This window comes from Triticum aestivum, chromosome 7B (assembly GCF_018294505.1).
Source record: "Triticum aestivum cultivar Chinese Spring chromosome 7B, IWGSC CS RefSeq v2.1, whole genome shotgun sequence".
Taxonomy (NCBI): Eukaryota; Viridiplantae; Streptophyta; class Magnoliopsida; order Poales; family Poaceae; genus Triticum; species Triticum aestivum.
The window spans coordinates 617,383,141-617,401,236 of NC_057813.1; the positions used below are offsets into that span (position 1 = coordinate 617,383,141).

The window sequence follows — 18,096 nt, forward strand, 5'->3', positions numbered from 1 at the left end:
CAAAGATAATTTGTTCATGTGCGTAACAAAATCTACTTGTATTTTTTTTTTCCAAAATGTTCTTCGTGAAAACCTAATCGTGTGCTGTAACAAAAATGTTCACTCATATTGTACTAACAAATGTTCAGGCATTACAACAACATGTTCATTTGTATTAACTTTTCCCATTTTGTTTCTTTTTTGTTTAAGGTTCTTTCAGCTCTTTTTTGTACATATGTTAAAACTCTTCATGGTGTTTTTCGAAAATGAATGGCATGCATTTTAAAAATGTTCATTTTGTTGTTAAAATTGTTAGTTTTGTTGTAAAAAATGTTCATTGCATTTTTAAAAATTGTTCAACGTGTATTTAAAAATGGTTAATCACATATCTTTTTAAATAATTCAACACATTTTAAAAAATTAGCCGTGTATTTTAATATTATACATCACATACTTTTTACAAACTGTTCAGTGTGTATTTTCGAAATGTTCATTGTGTAGTTTCAAAACGGTTCATCGTATTCTCAATAATTGTTAACTGTGTATTGAGAAGAATGTACAACATGTATAAAAAATCTGTTTAACATTTTTAAATTCAGTCGAACAGGTGTATAAGTAAGAAAGTCAACCAATTTTGAAAAATTGCAAGAAAAACTTTATGTATACTCGAACACTTTTATTCTTGCAATATGTGACCGTCTTTTCACTTCTTATATATAAAATAGTGAAATATTTTTTCTTCAAAATATATATGTTGGAAAGAAGTTTATTCATGCACCTTTTTTTCCCTCTTTGACTCATGCACACATATAGGTGTGATGTGATACCAGAAATAGAAACAACCAGAACTAAAGAAAAACAGAAACAACATATGATGTGCTAGCTTTTGTTTACGAGCGTATGGTGTCCTAGTAATACTCCCTCCGTTTTAAAATAGATGACCTAACTTTATACTAACTTTGTACTAAAGATATTATAAAATCGAGTCATCTATTTTGAAACGGAGGGAGTAGTTAGGAGCTGACTAGTGCAAGGCTCGGCAACAAGGTCAGCGAAGCAGATGTGCGGCATGGCTAATAACAAATGTAAGCGGGGTGTTCCAGCCGGTACCAGCTCAAATGGGCGCACAAGACACATCATGTTCATGCAAGCATCAGCCTAAAAGGAGGCCCACGTACAAATCGAGAATACTAGAGAATGGCACATGTGTATTTCTCCTAAATAGCCAGGATATATTACTTGAAAAGTCAGAAGGCACGGAACCCAATATGACAATGTTCGGTTGAGATAACGGCCACCGCTCGGCCTCCAAAACGCTCCTCTCATTGTCTATATGGATATATAGACATCCAAATTTACACATGTTGTTGGAGATGCTCTTAGGGCCATGGAGGTGGAGTGGATCTCGGTTCTTGCCGGTGGGAGGGCTTTATTTTTAGATTTTTTTTTAGTTTTGTTAGGGTTTGTGTCCTACTCAGAAGACGAAACAACGACGACTCCCTGAAGATGGAATAAAGGTCTCCCAGTTTAGCCCCATTCCGGTGATGCGTCTAGCATCGTTGGTGGGCGTGTGGAGGTTTGTCTCCGGCGAATCTGTCTTTGGTGGATTTGCTCGGATCTGTTCGTCGTTCGTCTGTGTTCCTGTGTCTTCAGGTTGGATTCTTCTGATCTACACTCTTCATCGGCGGCGGTTACTGTTTTGGTGCGTTGGTTCTATGGGCCTTAACACGACGACTTTCTGACTGTCTACTACAACAAGGTTTGTCCGGCTCCGACGATGGAGGGGCGATGACAGCGGCGCGCCTTCGGCTCGCTTCAGTGTTTGTAGTCGTCACTAGGTGGTTTATGGATCTGGATGTAATTTATTTCTAATGTTCGTTGCACTACCATGATTAAAGATGAATAGACCGGAAGTTTTTCTAAAAAATGACTTAGCTTTGGTCTACTCAACTGAGTTTTCGGGCCATGATTTTTTCTAGAGTGAATTTAGTTAATAAAAATGATTTAAAGAAACCCGGCCAGTGTGTTTACTCTCCAAAGCACTAGAAATCATCTACCAGTGCAAAAATAAAAAAACAATCGCCACTGTCTCGCGCTATACACTTCGATCATGACGACCGCTATTTTCTCTTGCAACGTTGCCTCGTGCCAGCCCTGCCCGCTGCCATTGCCGATCGGGTAACCGGCTCCAGCCATCTAGGCCCAGCCGGCATCAATTCATCTCCAATAATGTACCTATAACCCTGCATCTGGGAGGATGACCTCATGCCTCTGCATCTGGGAGATGCATGCATCTATTTTATTAATTATTCATAAAAGCCTTACAAAGTAATACATCAATACATCTGAAGCCATCATCTTGGCAACACCTGTCGCTATTCTTATCCATTAAACTCTACGACGTTTAAACTATTGAAATTTTCATGTGAATTAGCAATTTCTCTAGAGTTCGGACTCGGTTTATTTCTTGAAAATCTTACATGGGAATCAAAGAAAAACATGGTTGTTTAACGAGTAGTCCAAGTTGGCACACCTTGTAGGAAGGTTATTGGTCTATAGCTACCTAGGATGGATGTGCCACATTGCTCCATTTCTAGAGGAAAGAACTAAGTCCCGAACCTTTACATTTAACTGCAAATACGGAGTAGAATCTCTACAAAGATTTACATAGGAATGGAGAGAGTATACAACCTAAAGATGACAATTGTACTACAACTGGATGGTCTGTCCCCATATATGCAACACATATGTTGTGGCGTCGGTGTGAACAGGACATTCCTGATGATTCACTTAACATCTTGCTTTCCAGCAAAATGACAACACCATTTTCCGTTTGTAAAATGAAAACGGTGAGACAATGCTTTTATTTGTTGAAACTCCGAATCTTAGTACAATGATAGCTGGCATAATTCCAAACCTGGTAGGCTATTGCTTATGTTAGACTTTAATATTTGTGCAAGATACAACACATCAAATTCTTAAACCCCAAATCAGCAACGTCAAGCATGCACATAGAGATGGTAAAATTCCATTCATTTTGTCGCATTTCGTAGTTTTTTGGGATTGCTTGCCCGTTTCCATGTCTTATATATACCTTAAATATTGCAAATAGTTCAGAAAATAAATAGAATATCTAAAGTAGAAATACACGGGGAGTTGATCTCCGATGTTAAAAAGAAAGAAAATAACCAGCCTTGCAACAGTAAATTCAATTTCTTCTTTGCAGGCACTAACTTTACCTTAACTTTGTTGCTCTCTCTCTCTCTCTCTCTCTCTCTCTCTCTCTCTCTTTCTTAAGTCAATGAGCCATTCAACTTTTTCGTACTTGCTTCTAGTACTCTTCTCTTGAGATATCAATCATTTTATCTTTATTTATAAGCTAGTGACTTTGTAGCGAGACCATCCCAGGTAGCACATACGTTTTGGAGGATCCATGCCACGAAATGATACTGATGGTGATGAATCGTCGTGGTCAATTCATTGTAAGGAAAACTGCAAACATGCATACACAATTCAGATTGGATGATCCTTATGTCTTTGCTCGATCACTAGACAAATAGTTAGTTAGGCATGAGAGATTTTGGGAAATACAAATATGCATCTTCACTTGTTGTGCCTCTTTGGCGTGATGATCAAGGAACGTCTCAAACTCTAAAGCTTCGTCCTTTTCTTTTCTTTTGGGAGAATCTCAATTTGTTTTGCTAGTTGACTCAAGAAAAATGTTGTATTATTCACAGACATATATACACATGTACAACTACGATCTCATCACTAGGTCTAAGTCTAACAATAATGATTTTAGAAAGATGTAAACAGAGAGTATACAACCCTTTTGTTAAAGTTGTCATGGAGAAATGAGTTATGCACATTTTTTTGTTTGCATATGTTATATATATTTTTTGACGAGAAAGCAGACCATCTGCCCGTTTCATTGAGATAAGGGGAACAAAAAGAGGTTACAACAATAATGTAGATGAAAAAAAGAAACAATGGCCGACAAAGCCATCTCTCAACGAAACACGCCTCCATCGCCATATTTCAGTGAGTTGTGAGTGGGTTATTCAAAAAGGCCTCCAAGGAGGGAAAACGACTGGCCATATGCGTCGTCGTGGCTAGCTTCATCTCATCGACCCTTGAAGAAGGGTCCAACCGTTTACAACCTATGTGGCTACCTCATGCCCCGACCAGACGTGATCCACTGCCGAGGAAGTACTCTTCAACAGTGCCTTCAAGAAGGAGCAAAACGCTCTCTAGCACTATCATCACCTGCATCACCCCTGTCAAAAAATTAGCTTTCACGAGAGCGCCTCTCCAGCACATAGTTTTTTTTACAGTAGCCTCTCTACTGCATTGCTGGCATACAACCGTCTCCTCTTTGAAGCAAATATTGAGCTATTATAACACTAAGGCCGTGTTCGGAAGTCCTCCAGCTTCTCTAAATTCCCAACTCCCACTCCTCCATCAGGGATCCAGCTTCTCGTGAGAATTTTGTTCCGTTCGGCAATGCGGTGGTCGCGCGGAACAGGAGCAAAGCAGGGCACATGCGACTGCAAAACGAATCGTTTTCTTGACTTGGAGGTGGCATTCCTAGTAATTACGCCGAACTCTCCCTCCGCCGTTTTGTGAAGCTGGGCTTGGGCAGCTTCTTAAATTTGCACTGGAGGAGGCCTCTGCTTCTTGAAGCTGGCTTCGCGGAGCCGAGGCGTTCAGCCAACTCCTCGCGCGGAGCTGGAGAGCTTCCAAACGGGCTCTAACAAGCTTCAGATCACAATATTGATGTGTGACCATACAGTTGCAATTGCACATGTGCACACATGTAGTTTCTTATGAGGAAACGAGCAAATGAAGATGGATTTTATCAATGTTTGGTAGTGCATGTTGGAAGATTGAGAATAGCTAACAAGACATCTTAATTGTTAAAAGGATACATAGCGGTGGATTTCAAGATTAAATGTTTTTTCTATAACAATAAAGCATGTGTGTATGTGTTTAATTATGATCATCAAAGGACAATGTTGATACATGATTTTTTAGATAAAAGGGAATATATTAGTATTAGAAGATATCAACTACACCCGGTCTCTGCACCAATACGATCTAAAGAGCCACTCAAGACATCAAAGATGCACACGACCAAATTATTACTCCCCCCTTTTCAAATTTAAACTAAAACCACGACAAGTATTTTGGAACGGTGGGAGTACAAAAGAAGGAATAAAGCAAACAACAGAACAAGGGCAACAAAACAATAACGACAGACATCAAAATATTTTCCCATCATGTTTTTCAATGGAGATTTTACCTACAACTTCATGTGATATGTCGAATTAAAAATATAAATTTACATTGTTGCGTGTTATGTAATACGAAGTAATATTTATTTTCTATTTTTAATTACTAATTAATGCACCATATGAAGAAGATACAGTAAATATTTACTTGAAATGCCTAATTTTTTACATGAATGGATATGACATGTTTACGAGAATTTTCATATATTATTCATATTTTTATGAGTTCATGAATTAGTTATACATTTTCTAAGAGTACATGATTTTAGTTTTAATTTAAGAGTTAAATCTTTAGTCTATTTTGCATAAAGTCTGAGTCCAAAAAGGCCCAGCCCAAAAACGGCCCAACCCAAAACCTAAACATAGACTAGAAAAAAATAAACGCACTTTCCACGCGACCACCCCTCCTCTGCCCGTCGCTGCGCTTGGCGGCGGCGCTCACCTCGCTCTGCTCCGCCGGTCCCCGGTACCCTCTGCCGCTCCCCGGACCCCTCCGCCGCCCCGGCACAGCCGCCTGCCGGTCGCCGTCACCACTTCACTGGCTTCTGCCCCGTTGCCCCGCACGAGCTCGACGGCGCCCGCCCACTTACCTTTCCTCTTCCCTGCTATCGCCGCCCCTGTCGTCGCCCGCCGATCTCATTTTACCATCGACAACAACCTCACCAAGCTCCAGATTTGGGACATGGTTCGTTCTCTATGCCGTGCCGTTTCTGTTACTTGCTAGTTGCAACTGGGAACTCTGAATTCATTGCTGTAGCATGAACTGGTGTAGCATATCAAGTAGGAACTCTGTTTATTCACTAAGCATATCAATTAGGAATTGTCCTGATAACAAGCAAGCAATGGTCATGTACTAGTTTGCAGTATATTAGTTATCTTGGTTAGATGTTTATTCTAATTGATGGTGTTAACAATGCATCACTTAGTAATGATAGTTAGCAAATGCCATGCCATAACGAAGACACTATGCAGTTCTGCAGTGTCCAATTAGCCAGTCTAGCTCCAGTTGTATGGTGTTCTACGTCTACGTGTTGCTGTTTGCAGATGGAGCTCGATGGTGCTAGGCTGCTGGCTGCTCTTTTCTTGTTTTTGATACGATGGCAATGCTTGTTCTATCGATCCTGGCAGTAACCTTTTATTAGCATGTGCACTTGGACTTAGAGCTGCAAGCTGCTGAAGTACTCCGCTACTTGCAACTTATTAATTGTGTTGTCCTGTTGAGATGTTGTGTACTTGTTTTTCTTGTATTGTCTGAACATTTTTGTCCGCTTCCGGTCCGCCGCCACTCCGTTATCGTACCAACACCATGTATGTTTCCGGTATATTCTGTATTTGTTTCCACATCCGCACCGGATTCGTACCACTTCCGTAACCGAGAAAAAATGGAATAGGATACAGTATGAGCATGATCCATCTGAATCCGATTCGGTTTCACCCTTATTAGTGAGCAAATAACCAAGTGGCACGGTCAACCCCTCGCGTGGTTGGTCATGCTCAGTGTTACTTTAAGCAGTTTTGGACCAAGGCACACCGCTTTAGCAAGTTTAGGGGGTCCAAATATGTGAATTTAGGGCAGGACTAGAGTGCACCGCACAACTTAAGGAACTGATGGTGGATTTTACTCTATGTTTTTATTAGACTGAACATAAGCTAGAATCAAGAAAATTCTACTGTAAATATGATCGGCACAGTAAACTGTGTGAAAGAAACTGTTTAAAAGTGGACTCACATTCTACAGTCCACCAATTTATCTTATTTACAATCTACCCGTTCGCCAATCTACACAGATAGGGAACTTTGCTTACAGTTTGGCCTAGTAACAGACTCGGTGGGCGCCCAAATTCTTCAGCGAAGCTGTGCAAGGAAGAAGCGTACCTATAAGAGTAGAGGAAAAGGAACTGATCGCCATGGCTAGGGAAGATCGCCGGGCAGGGAAGGATTGCTCCTTTGCGTGGATCTATCGAGGCCCGATAGGAAGAGCAAGTAGGATAGGGTGGTCGGTCATGGCTACTATAATGCTTAAACAGTCGCCACAAACTGTCAGATTTGAAAAATCTGCAAGGCATTAAAATTCAAGTTGAACAAATTCAAAGAGAGAAATTCTAGTGATATTATTATCAATATTTGTTGTGCAGGGACCTGAGCATGTATTTGATGAATTGACTAAGGCGCTGAAAGATCCTGCAGATTTTGTAGATTTTGATCTGCCATCTGCGTTGAAAGAATGGAAGCTGGGCTACTACATACCAATTAAGCGGAGTATCCTTGCCTATCATTTCTTGAAGCCTATTTACTTCTCAAGTTCTTAGAGCAGCAATCATGTGCACCATTGCATGATTTAATTTAGTAAAATGTCGGGTTGAAGTTTTCATGTTCTGCTATGTTGTGAAGTATGATTCATCATACCTTTCAATGTAGTTCACTTGACAGTTTGGATTTGTGATACACCTAAAACTGTAATGTAACATGTGAGGAAATCTGATGCTAGTCTTTGATGTAGAAAGCAACATGGTATGGGGAAATAAATGTTTTTACATTTTGTAATAATTTTCTTATGAGGATGCATTTCAAAATGGCTTAATATGTTGTGGTTCTCTCCCCCCCCCCCCCTATGAGCAGGAATATCAAGTTTTAATTGCTCATTTGCAGTCTCATGATGTGAACTTTTAATCTGCTAATGATAATCATTTTTTTCACATTATTGATGTCCTTAATTCTACTAAGATATTTATCTTACTAAGAAGCGGGTTGAAGATGATGGCATTTTTTGTTCCTGCTCCCTTTCTTCTGAATCACCAGTTACTTGTGGAAAAGATTGCCAATGCGGGTACTCTCTCTCTCTCTCCCTCCCTCCCCGTTGTGTTTGCACTTTGCAGGCACGCACACACATTTGTGCATAATATAATTGCTCCATACTCTGTAGGAAACATGAAGAGAACGTACAAATTGTTCTTAGCTATTTGATTAATGTTATTGTAAAGTTCAGTATTGTCTGGAAAGAACAATTCTGAACCACTATTTTATTGGTGCAGGATGCTGTTCTCTTGTTGTTCATCAAACTGTAAATGTGAGAACAAGTGTGCCAATAAATCATTCCAGCTCCGACCTTTGTTCAAAACAAAATTGATTAAGGTACGACCGATTCAAGTTTTCATAATTAGTGAGTTTGGAAAACTAGCCATTTAAGAGGGAAAGTGAGGAGGAACACTGCCACTGCTATATATGGTGCTATGATGTAATATCTGAATATAATATATTTTTATTGCACGGGCCTTGAAATAGAATGTGTTCTAGTTTCTGTGTTGTATCGGAAGGGGACTGTGGGTTGCTTATTTTATAAGATTAGAGGAGCCATAATCATTAAGAATATTCTTCCAGCTTCTCTAACCTTTAATGATGTAAAGTATATAGCCCTGAAACCAACCTACAAACTTCTCCTCACTGTCAAAACCCCAGCAAGGATCTCTACCCTCAGCTTCACAGAAACTCACAGGTTTGGGTCTACTGACAACTAAATTCTGCATAGATAAAATGAACAAAATAAGGTTTGCATTGGAGCAGTATAAAACTTGAACAGAAAATATGCGAGGAAAACACAGGTATGGATGTAATAATGTGAGTGACTGGCTGCAGATTAAAAATACTAGCTAAATTTTCCTAAATTTTGTGGACTTATTTAGTTTCAGTGATCAGGGTGGAGATCTTGTGGACTTTTTTTAGTAGCAGAGCAGTGGCTGTGCAGAACAACTATACTGTATCAATAGCCTATTTCGTCAATGCCCAACAATTACCTCAGAGTGGTGTCTTGCCAAGGCCCACAGGGTATGGTGTTAAGTCACACAGTTTGTGACAAATAGTGTTGGTACAATTGTCAACAATGTGAGACTAACAGAGCCATAGCCCACAGGCACAGGGGATGGTGGTAGGTCACACAGTTTGTGACAAATAATACTGTTGGTACACTTGTCGGCAATGTGAGACTAACAGATGGGCTAACCAAACTTGCCATATTATTCCTGGTTTACTCTCAACTTTTAACCTTCCAATAAGACTTGTTAGAACAGCTAAAAGGACAGACCCAGTGCATAGAAGCTCCTAGGACCTCTTGACACAAGTGGGGAGGACTTCAGCACTGCGCCAGGCCTTCCCTCTACTTGTTAGAACGGCTATAAGACATTAATACAATGTTAGAGACCGTATTCTTAAGAACAATTAGCCTTCTCTTAGCTTTCCCTGGAGTGAAACAAGTTTGTTTCTTTCTCCTCCCATGCTTTGGTAAATATCACGACGAAGAACAACCCCATTGTACATGCCGTAGCTAGCAATATTCCATTTCGTAACAGTATCATCTGCTTTTGGAGCTATTCAATTCACTCATTCCGCCCATTTAACGAGCTAAATACCGGTGGCCACAGTGCCACACTAATCTTACACCCCCAGATAGCAATTCATGATCTGTTAAGTTTGCTTTGGCATTGCTTCGCCTTCATGCATTCTTGGTCTGATTGAAATGGGCACAGTTGGTCATTCCTTTTTTGTTGACTGATAAGCACTCATGAATCTGAAAGATGATTCAGGAACAGAGATCATCACATACACACACGAAAAGAAAAGAAAAACAGACGTTATCCCTTGAAGGATAAGCTGTTTTTCGGAGGGATGTGACAGTTAGTCATGTACGTTACAACCATAAAAAATGGATAATTACAAAATAACAAGAATCGAAAGTATATTACTGAGAAGGATGGAATAAGGCAGTACAATCTTAACACTAAAGTACTCCAATACGACAATCCTCAAAAATTAGCATATACGATCTCACTGAACAGTGTCTACATCAAAACTGAATAGTCCAATTATGTAGTGAAACTTCTATAACCAGCATCCCCCAACCCTGGAACTATGTACCTGTGGGTACAAATCAACGACGTTAGTCATTGCTCCATTTGATCGGTCACCCAACCTAGAGGCCAGATGCATTATAGTAAAGAACAGAAACATTATGTACACACATTACAGTATAAGCATTGGACAGCAATAAGTGTACGACAATACCCTCTCTCATCTACTTCAGAATCGATCATCCCTGCGTACACATGGAGCCTGAAGACCAAAAACAGACTAGACAACGGGAAACCTGCTATACACATATGGCATTGCTTATCTAATCTTCCCCAGGTAACTTGTTGCTGGCTTTTGTGGCGCGGGAGGTGCTGCAACAGCTGATACCTGCATTCACCAGGTTGAATGAACGAATAATTGAGAAATAAATACAGAAAGTTCCATGGGCTTGCAACTTCTATTTCTCTCTTTCATTACTGAAAATAAGCATATTTGAACTCTCAAACTGCAATTTCCTCACATAAACTGCTCAGGTACAATGACTTCTCTTCTTTCTTTCTTTGAGGATACTAGTAAATAAATGAAATGGTTAGTAATTTTGACGGCGCAACTTGAATGAGTCAAACCCCTTTCTTGAGGCAGGTGCTTGTGACCTGATCTGCCATACATGGTAAAATTCTGTCTAACCACAACTATATGTGAAGACTCCACATGTTAGGTACGCCAATGGGGCTCCCCTGTTTCCTGGTAAAAAATTCCTCCAGTAGGCTTTATTGGTTGTCTGGTATTCTGTCCATGGATTTTTTTCATAGGGATGAGAGATCTTTTATTTCAACCACAATGGGGGTAACCGAGTATTGGTGGATGAACCCTGTGAACCAGGGGCAGGGATGTTCCTCTCCCTGTTCCCCATCTGGCTTCCGGGGCCTGTGGTTCAACCCAATGCCAGGCCACCTCAGTTTCCTTGACATCAAGTTTGCGTGTCCTTGACTCGTCCGGCCATCGTTTTTGTCCCATGTTATTGCTGAATGATGCTGGCAGCCCAAATCCACCACAGCAAGGTCTATTCACGCCACAGGTGCCTGCTGGCCGCTGCTATTCTCCTCTCCCAAAATCTGCTGCTGTCGGCACCTCCAACAGTGGCTATGGCCTCCTCTGACTTCCAATATATTTCACCGCAGGTTCTTGATTCTGGTGAGTTGTAATGTTAGTCTGTGCAGGTAACAGTTACCTGTCCATACGCGACCTAATTTGTGTTTAGGAACACCTTAGCGGATACAAACAGAGGAAAATATTCTTGACCTATCATATTTGGCTATATCCTATACATACATGTTGAATCTGTGTGCAGATAACTTCTGCTGTATTTGCCTTGTCCACCAGGACCAACTTAACAAAATTTGAGTCATTTTCTTGGTTATATGATCTCTGATGATTTTACCGTTCAAGACATTTGTTTCTATAGTCAGTATTTTACTGTGGCCCCTAGGTCAATTTATGCTACCGTGTTGTCTGGTACTGTTTTTCCTTATGATGTTACGTTACACATAACGTTTTCCCCTACTCGCAAGTTATTTTGTATTTCTTTCTGGAACTATATATAATTCAGAGATATCTTAGTAACACCATTACTTATCCCTGTACTTCATATTTGAGCTGGCCCTTATATCTGCATGTTAGCAAAATATCCAACATACAGTCACGTTTTTTGCGCAACTGATCCTGTACCTTAAACCATCACAAATCCCTATATGAAACTTTCTTTATCTTGTGAGCCAGTATTTTCATTCTTCATGCACAATACAAGCAATACTTCAACATTGAATACTTCACAATTGGAAAAAATAAATGCGAGGAGGAAAGTTTGCTCTTATGTGTTAATAATTCCACAGAGAATCTAAGCAAGGTGTTTCACGTTTGATGTTTCTTGAAGTATAGCCAAACATTATTATTTAATGACCGTTCTCTAGATTTCATGTGGAGTACTGGAGTGGTGTATAAATTTGATTGTTTCATAAAACCTTTAATTGGTATGTAATTTCTTTTCACTTTCCCAACAGTTCCCTAAAAGACTGTTATATTATTCTAGACAGAGAAATGTGGCTTTGGATTGATAGCCGAGGACGAAATAAAGAAAGGAGAATTTGTTATAGAATATGTAGGAGAAGGTATGGGTTTGTTGAAATCTATTTTGAGCAAGTAAATGAAATGCAGACAAATGCAAGTATTATGTATTATGATGGTTACTCACATTGTATACTGGGCGATCAAACTAATATCCATATATCTTGCATCAATATTGTAGTTATTGATGACAGAACTTGTGAGGAAAGACTATGGAAAATGAAGAGACAACGTTACACTAACTTCTATCTTTGTGAGGTCAGTAGCAATATGGTCATTGATGCGACAAACAAGGGGAACAAGTCCAGGTTTATCAATCATAGTTGTGAACCAAACACAGAGATGCAGAAATGGTTAGTTATATTGAACTGCTTATTCTATATCCATGCTGATGACCCTGATATTTGCTACTGGTATCATGTTATTTTTCAGGACTGTGGATGGACAGACCAGAGTTGGAATTTTTGCTCTTCGTGACATAGAGAGAGGGGAGGAGTTGACCTATGACTATAAGTATGGTCATTCAGTTTCCTGGGTTTTCTTTTTTATTTGTTTTGCCCACCTTGCTTTATTGCATGGTGTACACAAAACTGTTCCTGTTTCTAATCTATGTCCTTATATACAGATTTGTCCAGTTTGGAGCAGATCAAGATTGTCATTGTGGGTCTTCAAACTGCAGAAAAATGGTTGGCACGTCTAAGTCGTTCAACTCATTTGTTCTTCACAATGGCAACTCAGGAAGCTCGCAAGATCAGCACGACATAAAGAAAAGAAAGACAACCTCAGATAATTGTATTGGGGAGATCATCCGTTTATGGGATCGACGAGATAAAATGTAATGCCTTCACATCTTCAAATCTGATTGATGACGTTAGATGTCCTTTTATCTGTTGTTTTCAGTTGCTGGCCTGGTTTAACCCCTTGCCTTTCAATATTCTGCCTTTCAGGTATGTCCCAGCAGTTGTACATGACTATGATGAGTACACTGGAATGCATACTGTGAGTTTTTCAACAGATGATTTTTACATGATATCTAATGGCAATTTATATATTATATTATTTGTTTTGGTCCAGTTACTGCTTGATGAAGAAACTACTGAAAAATTTGATATGAGAGAGGAAGATTGGGACTTCCTACCGGTATGACATTCTTACTAACTGAACTGGTTGATTTCGTTTGTCTTTTGGAGCTTATGGGTTCTGTCATACCTTGCTTTCTTGGACAACCCACATATTTTGTAGCTAACTGTAGTAAAAGAGGTGCTACTACCTCCTTTCCGATTTAGAGGGGCACATGGCCTATCTAAAAAAATCAGAAATTTACAATTTGTAAGGCTCATTGACTTGGAAACATGCAAATATAGCTATGTCCACATTAAATTCTATCAAATTCCCGTTCCCAGCGTAGAACAAACCAATGCATGAAGGAGTGAGAGGGCCATGCATGTATTGTAGTATTAATATGTTGTCTAGCACTTAAGTAGGTCCTCCTTGGTCGATGTGATTTGCAAGATGAGCCCAATAAACCGGAAAGGAGGGAGTACTATGATAAGTGACTTGCTAGCTTGTGCTTCGCATCTGCTACCAAATTCAGTAAACATGGTTGAATTTTTTTCTTTGATGTTTAAATAGCCATTGGATTACTCATATTTACATAGACATAGCACCTTTCCATCCTAGAACCAGTGTTCAGGATATCGGTAACAGGTACCATATCGGTCGAGTGCTGAGTAGGGATTAATTGGCGAATCGACCATTTAATTGAATTTATCGCTAACCCATTTATCAAGAGATTAACTAGGGCCATATCTATATATCCTAGGCTATATAGGAGCATGCCATGTACTAAGTGTCTAAATATGCAATCCTAGGCTACATAGCAACAAGGAAAAGTGTTGCCTTGATGTTTTGGTGATGTTTCAGCCAATCTGGAAGGCCATAAACCTGCAAATTGAAAAGTAGGGAGGGAATGGGCCAGTTTTGGGCTAAAAAATGCCTAGCAGTTAATTGGCCCAGCTGATAATTCAGCCTCCCAGCTGATAAATCGGCTTGTCAGACAAATTAACTGGACCTACCAGTTAATGGTTCGAATAGCATGTTCTCGTATCGTGAGGGGTCCGAATAGCAGTTAACTGACCATATCGGCAGTTTACTGACCATCAACATCAGCTGATCTGTTCCAACCAGTAATTGGCTGTTCTTTCAAAATGTTACCGACTGTACAAAAATCCCCAACACCCCGTCTGTATGTTGGAGTCGGGCTGTGGAATCGGAATTGTATCTTTGCGAATTCTGCTGTTTGGGTGGCGAGAGTATTGGATTTTGAAGTCCCGTACCATGATCTGCACCGTCCGGGTCCTGCAAGGTTGCTGGTATTGATGGACTCCTGTATCTATCTCTTGAACTTTCTTGAGGAAGAAAGAGGTTCCCTGTCTATATTAGTAGAAGGTGAGGTAGCTGGAGACCCATCCAGGTCTTGCGAGGTTGCTGGAATTCAGTTGTATGGCAGCCATGGTCATGGATGAGAACCTGGCATTGGGAACTCCAGAAGAGAGCAACATGGAGTACGTAAGAAGAGGAAAGATGGCTCTTTGAGGTTTCCAGGTAACATGGGTGCCACCAACCAAACAGAAAATGGAATTGGGGCGTGGTTTCATTTTTAACAATAATTTCATAAGCAACCGAACACAAAAATTTGAATCACAATCATACATCATTTCCATTTCAACTTGAAATTTAATTGGGACTCTAATTCGAGAATACCAATTCAATTCAAACATCCACAGAGACCCTAAAGGCTCACTGGTTCTGTAAATAGTCTCTTTCTTTCTTTCTTTCTTTGTAGTATGATTTATTTATTTTCTTTCGAATAGCCAATTCGAGAATACCAATTCAATTCAAACATCCACAGAGACCCTAAAGGTCAAGGTTTTAAATTTTGACTTTTGCTCTTTAGTGTTAGTTTTTTTACTGTTGAATTTTGCTTTTCTGCTATTCGATAGGTTGAACTAGACAGTGTTTCGGAAGCACCAGAATTTTCAGGTTGAGCTGATACATAGATCCAATGGATGTTACATTGCTGTATACTGAACTTCTTGGTTGTAACTGTGATTGGAACAATCCGAACTATATACTCTTGTTTGTCATTTGCTCCAGAGAAGCCCCCCTGCTCATTTGATCTTATCTTTTTACAGCGCCCAGAAGATCCAGAAGAAGACAATTATTGAAGGTTACAATGATGACTAACTACTTATAACATAGTGCTATTTTCATATTCAGACCCTTCTTTTGTACAACTGGCTATTGTTAAAATTACATTTTTTTTTGTACAATAAGTGCGCCGAGAATATATCCATGCGGCACAATAGGATATTGACTTGAGCCATCATCAGATAGATACAGAGCCTTGACCATGACCTTGAACTTTGTTTATGTGGTGAGGAAGGGGTTTCTTCATGTATGTGTCTCTTGTTCTTAAGCATATGTGGTGCTTTGGAGAGGGGTCTCCTTTTCCAATTATCTTCCATGAAGGGTGGCTGGGGATTTACCCTTCACATTGCATTTTTTTTTCATTTTTGTATCTGTGGGTTTTTGTTTTGCTTCTATAGGGGTGCATGTGCTGTTTGAATGAGAGGTATTTGTTTGGGAACTATTAGGATGTAGGGTGTGTTTGGTTTGAGCCAAAGTCAAGCCTACCAAAAACTTGGCTAGCCAAATATTGGCCAATGTTTTGATTGCCTTAGTTTGGCGGGGCAAGAACTTGCACCAGAGTGGGCAAAGTGTCTTGGGCATGCAAAATTTTGAACTGTCTTTAGTTCAGATTTGAACTAATTTCTATGTGATTTTTTTGTCGGGTTATTTTTGGATTCCTAAGATTCGAAACAAAAATACCACTATACAAACTTTTTTTCCGTAAGTTGGATGCCTTGTCTGACGGATGTTTCTCTATTTTGTGCAGGATCCTTATGTTTCTGTGTACTAACCCGATACATCCAATTGATTGCCATCTCAGCAGAACCTGTCACTACCATTGTAGACAAATCATCGCTGGGGAAGTACTTGCTGCAACCATCCACCCTCAAACCAGATTTTTTTCAGTGTGCTCCTGACATGTAAATTGGATTTCCACCCTCAAATTAGATTGGTTTTCCTGCATTCTCTCCCCTTTGCGAATCAGCAGTTTTACCTTATGTGACATGTCCCTGAAAATATTGTCTTCTTAGAATCAGCTGTTTTAATTTTACCTCATGCGACATGGTCTGGCGCGGTCAAGAAGCATAGTCGCTGCCATTTTGTCTCCCTGTCTGGGACAGCCGGACAGCCATGTACTCTTTCTGCACCAAAATGTAAGATGTTTTTTGATTTTGCATAGGGCATAAAAAATGTCTTACATTTTGTTACGGAGGAAGTAGAAAACACCGTCTGTCTACAGCCAATGCTGTGATTTGCACGAGAAGGTTTTATTTGTACCCTGCCACCTAGATATGTTTGATACAAGTTCTATCCAATCCTCTTATAGTGAGAAGTATATCCACATGGGTCTACCTACGACTCAGTCGACTGAGACTTTGCGAAGTCTTAGTTGGCTGATGTCAGCATCTTAGGTACAGATGGCCCGATGCCCGAGTCTCCTGCTCGCTCGTTTTGTTATCCTTTGGGCCGGCGTGTCATGTACGAGGCTTTTTTCTCTGTCCTTTGTTTTTCCTATTGTCTTCTTAAGTGGGCTGCATCGATCGGGGCATCGGAATTTTCAATTGTTGCTTGTAGGTGAGAAGCATGGGAAGCCTTCTTTTGTTTTCTGTTATCTTGTCTCCTACTAGGTTGGTTTCTCTTTTTTCAACGCTCTCAGCACTAGAGTGTGTCTCCATGAAACATAATGCATACAGAAAAGTGTAATTGTTCTAAAAAAACAGTGTAGTGTGTTAGTATTATTTTTAGCACATAATTCTGACACAAAAAAAAGAACAATAAAATAAGGAAATGTGTGCGTTAGACATGTGTGCAAATTGGTGGCTTTATTTCAAATATATATATAAAACATCATATTCAAAAAACAAAAATAACAAAAATCCAAAACGCAAAAAATAAAATAGAAAGAAAAACCGGAAGCAGAAAAAATAATTCAGAAATAAAAGCACATAGTTGTAGTGGTGTTGAAGAAATGCAGTTGTAGTCGGAGAGCGAGACACTTGCACTTGCATGCCTAGTAGCAGACATGGAACTACCACCTTCCCCCCTCACCAACAAAACAACATAGAGTTGAAGTGTCCTCTCCTCAGCGACAAACATCACAAATGTTGTAGTCGGGGGCGACAATTGCAGTTGCAGCCTAGTAGCAGACACGCAACCGTCCTTTCCTTGATAAAACACTAAAGAGTTGCGGTCTCGTTGAAGACATGCAGTTGCACTCGGCGGCGACACTTAAAGTTGCATGCCAAGTGACAGACATGCAACTGCCCTCTCTCCGTCGACAAACACCACTAAGTTGCAGTCGGGGACGACATATGCAGTTGCACGCCTAGTAACGCCTAGTAGCAGAGATGCAACTATCCTCTTCCGGACAGAACACCATAGAGTTGCAATCTCATTAAAGACACACACTTGCACTTGGGGGCAGCACATGCAGTTGCATGCCAAGTGAAAGACATGCAACTATTGCCCCCCACCGACGAACACCACAAAGTTGCAATTTGGGCGACATTTGCAGTTGAATGCCTAGTAGCAGACATGCAACTGTCTGTTGTCCGACAAAACACCACAGAGTTGCAGTACCGTAGAAGAAATGCAGTTGCACTTGAGGGAGACATTGCTTGCAGTTGCGTGCCAAGTGACAAACATGCAAATGTTGTTTCCCAATCGA

The 18,096-nt window shown here is 40.1% G+C and overlaps 1 protein-coding gene across 1 annotated transcript; it reads left to right on the plus strand.

Annotated features, from left to right (window-relative positions):
* Window positions 1-5,680: 5,680 nt before the first annotated feature.
* LOC123158555 (histone-lysine N-methyltransferase ASHH3) lies at window positions 5,681-16,636 on the plus strand. The gene is made up of 11 exons (XM_044576486.1): window positions 5,681-5,955; window positions 7,406-7,529; window positions 7,995-8,097; window positions 8,303-8,402; window positions 12,202-12,280; window positions 12,418-12,589; window positions 12,669-12,749; window positions 12,862-13,071; window positions 13,184-13,235; window positions 13,311-13,376; window positions 16,195-16,636. Exons 1-11 carry the CDS (start codon window positions 5,953-5,955, stop codon window positions 16,216-16,218), a joined length of 1,014 nt encoding a protein of 337 aa, XP_044432421.1. The 5' UTR covers window positions 5,681-5,952; the 3' UTR covers window positions 16,219-16,636.
* Window positions 16,637-18,096: the final 1,460 nt, after the last annotated feature.

Excerpts from the sequence above, each read along its gene's own strand:
- LOC123158555 (XM_044576486.1), top strand. Across the intron at positions 8,098-8,302 it reads GGAAAAGATTGCCAATGCGG|GATGCTGTTCTCTTGTTGTT; the intron begins GTACTCTCTCTC and ends TTATTGGTGCAG. Across the intron at positions 13,236-13,310 it reads AGTACACTGGAATGCATACT|TTACTGCTTGATGAAGAAAC; the intron begins GTGAGTTTTTCA and ends GTTTTGGTCCAG.